This window comes from Saccostrea cucullata, unplaced genomic scaffold, assembly GCF_032062105.1.
Source record: "Saccostrea cucullata isolate Sc308-1 unplaced genomic scaffold, CSIRO_AGI_Scuc_v1 ctg22071, whole genome shotgun sequence".
In the NCBI taxonomy this organism is placed as follows: Eukaryota; Metazoa; Mollusca; class Bivalvia; order Ostreida; family Ostreidae; genus Saccostrea; species Saccostrea cuccullata.
Genome location: NW_026934893.1, coordinates 1 through 6,140, shown reverse-complemented (window position 1 = coordinate 6,140; position 6,140 = coordinate 1). Strand labels below are relative to the sequence as shown.

The 6,140-nt window shown below is 36.0% G+C and overlaps 1 protein-coding gene across 1 annotated transcript; it reads left to right on the top strand.

Moving 5' to 3' along the window:
- Nucleotides 1-504: 504 nt before the first annotated feature.
- On the top strand, nucleotides 505-6,028 carry LOC134241501 (uncharacterized; the record flags this gene model as incomplete). The annotated part of the gene is made up of 2 exons (XM_062723545.1): nucleotides 505-722; nucleotides 5,923-6,028. Coding segments are annotated over 2 exons (324 nt in total), but the record flags the coding sequence as incomplete, so codon positions are not given.
- Between the last annotated feature and the right edge of the window lie 112 nt (nucleotides 6,029-6,140).

Here is a 6,140-nt window from a genome sequence, read left to right as displayed (position 1 = left end):
CCAGTGTCAACAAGTTCAATAAAGCTATTTTTAGCATATTGGTCACAGTCAAAGTCACAAGGTCATTGACCTTGGTGCCATTTGAAAGAACTTAAGCATGGAGTAAGCATACCAAATATGGAGTCTCCATCTCTTACGGTTCAAAAGTTATGGTGAAGGTTCAAAAAGGCTATTTTGAGCATATACTGCAAAACTCGTTTAGTACGAACACGGATATTGCAAATTTACGGATATAGCCAAGTCATTTTGGGTCCCCAACTACAATGTATATAAATTTTATGACTTTCTTATACGGTTATAACGAATTATGGGTATAGCAAAGTAATTTCACAGGTCCCAGTGACTTCGTTATAACCGAGTTTTACTGTAGACCTTAGTCAAGGTCACAAAGTCATTGACCTTGGTGCCATTTTAAAGAGCTTAATTAGTGGAGTAAGTAAACCATAAATGAAGTGAAGAGTGGTACATGAGATGAACGAAAAAGTGTATATCTGTTCATTTTAGGGAGAGAATATGTCAACTTTAAATTCAACCCTGGTGAATTGGTGCATGGACAGAGATACGTAATTTGTATCCACACGGTGTATACTGAGATAAAATTTGAGGAATGGACCCAAGTCCTGCCAGAGCTAAACACCTGTAGTGATGGTATAGTGGTGGATCTAACACCTCCCACACCTGGTAAGGTGTGGATAGGAAATTTCCCAGACACAAGGTTCCAGGTTAGGCATAAATTTCAAAGTAAAGCAAATAAAAATGTAATCTATAATAAAAAGGGATGGCAATTGCCAATCGTAAACGGCAAGACGTTCCGACTGATTAACCGATTAGTAACAAAATACACATTTTCCGGACATTTTTTGAAAAATTAATTCTGTTCACATAACCCCCAATAAATAAATAATTATAATAATAAAAACAACAACTATAAGAAAAACGGCATTAGAAATATTCTGTTCATGCTTGTTCTGTATACTTACCTAATTTAACTCAATTTCGAAAGGAAAACCATAAAACATTGACGTGTATCAAAGACATTGATAAGAACTATATGTGGTATACTGCATACCTTTGCCCCCACAAAAGTCAAATTTTGAAAAATTCTTGAAATGTGCTGAATTCTATGAATTGTATGAGAAATATAATTTAACGGAACATATTATAGTTTCAAAGTAGTTTATCGGCAATTTTTAGCTCACCTGAGCCGAAGGCTCAATGAGCTTTTTTGATCACATTGTGTCCGTCGTCCGTCCGTCCGTCCGTCCGTCTGTCCGTCCGTAAACTTTTCACATTTTCAACTTCTTCTCAAGAACCACTGGGCCAATTTTGACCAAACATGGTACAAAGCATCCTTGGGTGAAGGGGAATTTAAATTGTAAAAATGAAGGGACATATCCCCTCGCAAGGGGAGATAATCAAGAAAAGACAAAAATAGGGTGGGGTCATTAAAAAATCTTCTTCTCAAGAACCACTGGGCCAGAAAAGCTGAAACTTATGTGGAAGCATCCTGGGGTAGTGTAGATTCTAAATTGTTCAAATCATAACCCCCGGGGATTGGGCGGGGCCACAATGGGGAATCAAAGTTTTACATAGAAATATATAGGAAAAATCTTTGAAAATCTTCTTCTCAAGAACCACTGTGCCTGAAAAGCTGAAACTTATGTGGAAACATCCTGGGGTAGTGTAGATTCTAAATTGTTCAAATCATAACCCCCGGGGATTGGGCGGGGCCACAATGGGGAATCAAAGTTTTACATAGAAATATATAGGAAACATCTTTGAAAATCTTCCTCTCAAGAACCACTGTGCCAGAAAAGCTGAAACTTATGTGGAAGCATCCTGGGATAGTGTAGATTCTAAATTGTTCAAATCATAACCCCCGAGGATTGGGCGGGGCCACAATGGGGAATCAAAGTTTTACATAGAAATATATAGGAAAAATCTTTGAAAATCTTCTTCTCAAGAACCACTGGGCCAGAAAAGCTGAAACTTATGTGGAAGCATCCTGGGGTAGTGTAGATTCTAAATTGTTCAAATCATAACCCCCGAGGATTGGGCGGGGCCACAATGGGGAATCAAAGTTTTACATAGAAATATATAGGAAAAATCTTTGAAAATCTTCTTCTCAAGAACCACTGTGCCTGAAAAGCTGAAACTTATGTGGAAACATCCTGGGGTAGTGTAGATTTTAAATTGTTCAAATCATGACCCCCAGGGATTGGGCGGGGCCACAATGGGGAATCAAAGTTTTACATAGAAATATATAGGAAAAATCTTTGAAAATCTTCTTCTCAAGAACCACTGTGCCTGAAAAGCTGAAACTTATGTGGAAACATCCTGGGGTAGTGTAAATTTTAAATTGTTCAAATCATGACCCCCGGGGATTGGGCGGGGCCACAATGGGGAATCAAAGTTTTACATAGAAATATATAGGAAAAATCTTTAAAAATCTTCTTCTCAAGAACCACTGTGCCAGAAAAGCTGAAACTTATGTGGAAGCATCCTGGGATAGTGAAGATTTTAAATTATACAAATCATGACCCCCAGGGGTTGGGCGGGGCCACAATGGGGAATCAAAGTTTTACATAGAAATATATAGGAAACATCTTTGAAAATCTTCTTATCAAGAACCACTGGGCCAGAAAAGCTGAAACTTATGTGGAAGCATCCTGGGGTAGTGTAGATTCTAAATTGTTCAAATCATAACCCCCGGGGATTGGGCGGGGCCACAATGGGGAATCAAAGTTTTACATAGAAATATATAGGAAAAATCTTTCAAAATCTTCTTCTCAAGAACCACTGTGCCTGAAAAGCTGAAACTTATGTGGAAACATCCTGGGGTAGTGTAGATTTTAAATTGTTCAAATCATGACCCCCGGGGATTGGGCGGGGCCACAATGGGGAATCAAAGTTTTACATAGAAATATATAGGAAAAATCTTTGAAAATCTTCTTCTCAAGAACCACTGTGCCTGAAAAGCTGAAACTTATGTGGAAACATCCTGGGGTAGTAGATTTTAAATTGTTCAAATCATGACCCCCGGGGATTGGGCGGGGCCACAATGGGGAATCAAAGTTTTACATAGAAATATATAGGAAAAATCTTTGAAAATCTTCTTCTCAAGAACCACTGGGCCAGAAAAGCTGAAACTTATGTGGAAGCATCCTAGGATAGTGAAGATTCTAAATTGTTCAAATCATGACCCCGTGGGGAAGGGTGGGGCCACAAGAGGGGAATCAAAGTTTTACATAGAAATATATAGGAAACATCTTTGAAAATCTTCTTCTCAAGAACCACTGTGCCAGAAAAGCTGAAACTTATGTGGAAGCATCCTGGGATAGTGAAGATTTTAAATTATACAAATCATGACCCCGGGGGATTGGGCGGGGCCACAATGGGGAATCAAAGTTTTACATAGAAATATATAGGAAAAATCTTTGAAAATCTTCTTCTTAATAGCAACTGGGCCAGAAAAGCTGAAACTTATATGGAAGCATCCTGGGGTAGTGTAGATTTCAAATTGTCTAAATTATGATCAGTGGGGTAGGGTGGGGTCACAATATGTATTACAAGGGGTAAATCTAGTAAAGGACAGAATTGTCAAAGTTCTCAGGTGAGCGTTGTGGCCCATGGGCCTCTTGTTGTTTTTATGACGTCACAAACTAGTCTGATTTTATATCATTTTGTAGAAATAGGACAAAATGGACAAAATTTTAACAATTTTAGCTTTAAAATTTATAGAGCGCAAGTTGCTCAGGAACAATATTTACATATTTCATTGATATTATCATTCTACACATCATATCAAAATATTGAGCCTGATCAGACCTGCGCTCGGTGACTTTTACTCAAAATATTGTTGTAATATATACATTTTTCTGTAGATATAATGAAAATTTTAAATTTATGTCATTTTCGTGACGTCATTTTAAACGTATGATGTCATTGCTTATGAAAATATTCAGTGATTTGAAGTCAGCATATATCTCCCTGTTTAAGAACATAATTAGATATTTCTCTGTCAAAGTTTGATTTGGGGGGCAAATATTGGTTATTACCGTATAAAGTACTTTCTAATGACCCCCCAGTATATAACAGTTACTCTGCATTGACACGATTAACAGAAAACAGTTTAAAGTAATTACTTAATTTACAATGTTTGTTTAAAAAAACAATTTGGCAGATAACTGCAAAGGAAGTTCACAATATTTAGAGATGATTTAATTGATATCATTACAGGGATATAGGAGATTTGGGTAGGGCATGATGTTTAAACAGCAATTAACACTTCACAAATTGTCCAATTACCCGAAAGCCTCAGTCAGAAGAGTCTTAATAAATTATCCCTAAATACACGTATGTGAAAACGTTCAAACTTATGAACAATCACAGGTGTGTTTTTTTTTGAATTTGCAAATTAAATTTTAAGGAAATTGATACATTCTTTAAAAAATTTTCCGACTAATCGATTGCAGATTTCTTAATCGATTACCATTGTTCTGACCGATTAATCGATAAACCGGTTACAAATTGCCATCCCTAATAATAAATGATGAATATCTGTAAAGGATTCCATGGAAGATGTATTGAAATTTTTATGCCCCGCCATGAATATGGCCGGGGCATATAGTGTTTGTCATGTCCATCTTCCATCCTTCTGTCCTTCCATCACACTTTGCGTTTAGCTCTGTTCAAAGCTCAGTTTCAAAGAAAGTATCCAAGATATTTTCATCAAACTTCATATGCTGATAGATATTGATGAGAGCTGTGCAACTGCATTAACATTTTTTGACCTTGACCTTTCCTTTGACATTGACCTTACTTTTCTTAAATTAATGTTTAGCTCAGTTTTAAACATACCATTCAAGATGGTGTTATCAAACATCACATGTTGGATACATACTGATGAGAGCTATTCAACTTCCTCACCATTTTTGACCTTGACCTTTCCTTTGACCTTGACCTCACTTATCTTTAACAAGTGTTTAGCTCAGTTTTAAAGATACCATTCAAGATATTTTTATCAAACGTCATTTGCTGTTACATACTGATGAGAGCTATTCAACTGCATCAACAGTTTTTGACCTTGACCTTTCCTTTGACCTTGACCTTACTTTTTCTAATTCAGTTTCAAACTTTATATGCTGATACATACTGATGTAAGCAATTCAACTGCATCAACATATCTGACCTTTACCTTTTATTTGACCTTGACCTCACTTTTAAGTGAGTTTTAATTAAAGAAATCATTCTAGATATCATATGTTGATAAATATCGATGAGAGATATGCAACTGCATCAACTGTTTTTGACCTTGCCATTCATTCTAGATATCATATGTTGATACATATCGATGAGAGATATGCAACTGCATCAACAGTTTTTGACCTTGCCATTTTCTTTGACCTTTACTTCACTTTTCCTAAATCAGTGTCAAACTTCATATGCTGATACATACTGATGTAAGCAATTCAACTGCTTCAACATTTTTGCCTTGACCTTTTATTTGACCTTGACCTCACTTTTATCAATTTGTGTTTAAGTCAGTTTTAAAGAAACCATTTATAATATTTTTTCAACTTCATATGCTGATACATACTGATGAGAGCTTTTCAACTGCATCAACAGTTTTTGACCTTGGCATTTACTTTGACCTTGACCTCACTTTAATGAAATTAGAGTCAAACTTCATATGCTGATACATACTGATGTAAGCAATTCAACTGCATCACTATTCAAGATATTCTGATCAAATTTCTTACACCAATACAAATTTTTATGTTGCATTACTAATATACCCTCGGTGGGGCATTCATGTCCTATGGACATATTTCTAGTTTTTATGAGACTTTGAGAAGCAGTTTATTGATCCCATGTGCATTTGTGTTTAAGCAAATTGTAAGAGTAAGCTTTGTGTTTTAGACCTCTACCACAGATATGTACATCAACTGGCAGACATTTGAAGATGTAGAGGAAATAAGTTCCATATCACACTCAACAGGCATCCAAGATTACCAACTAGGCATAGGTAATGATTATATATAAGATTTTTTCAATGCTGGTAAAAGTAAATTTTCTATAGGTACAGTTTTAGAGATGTAATTATTTGTAATGATTGTTGTTTACAGGTACAGCAATAG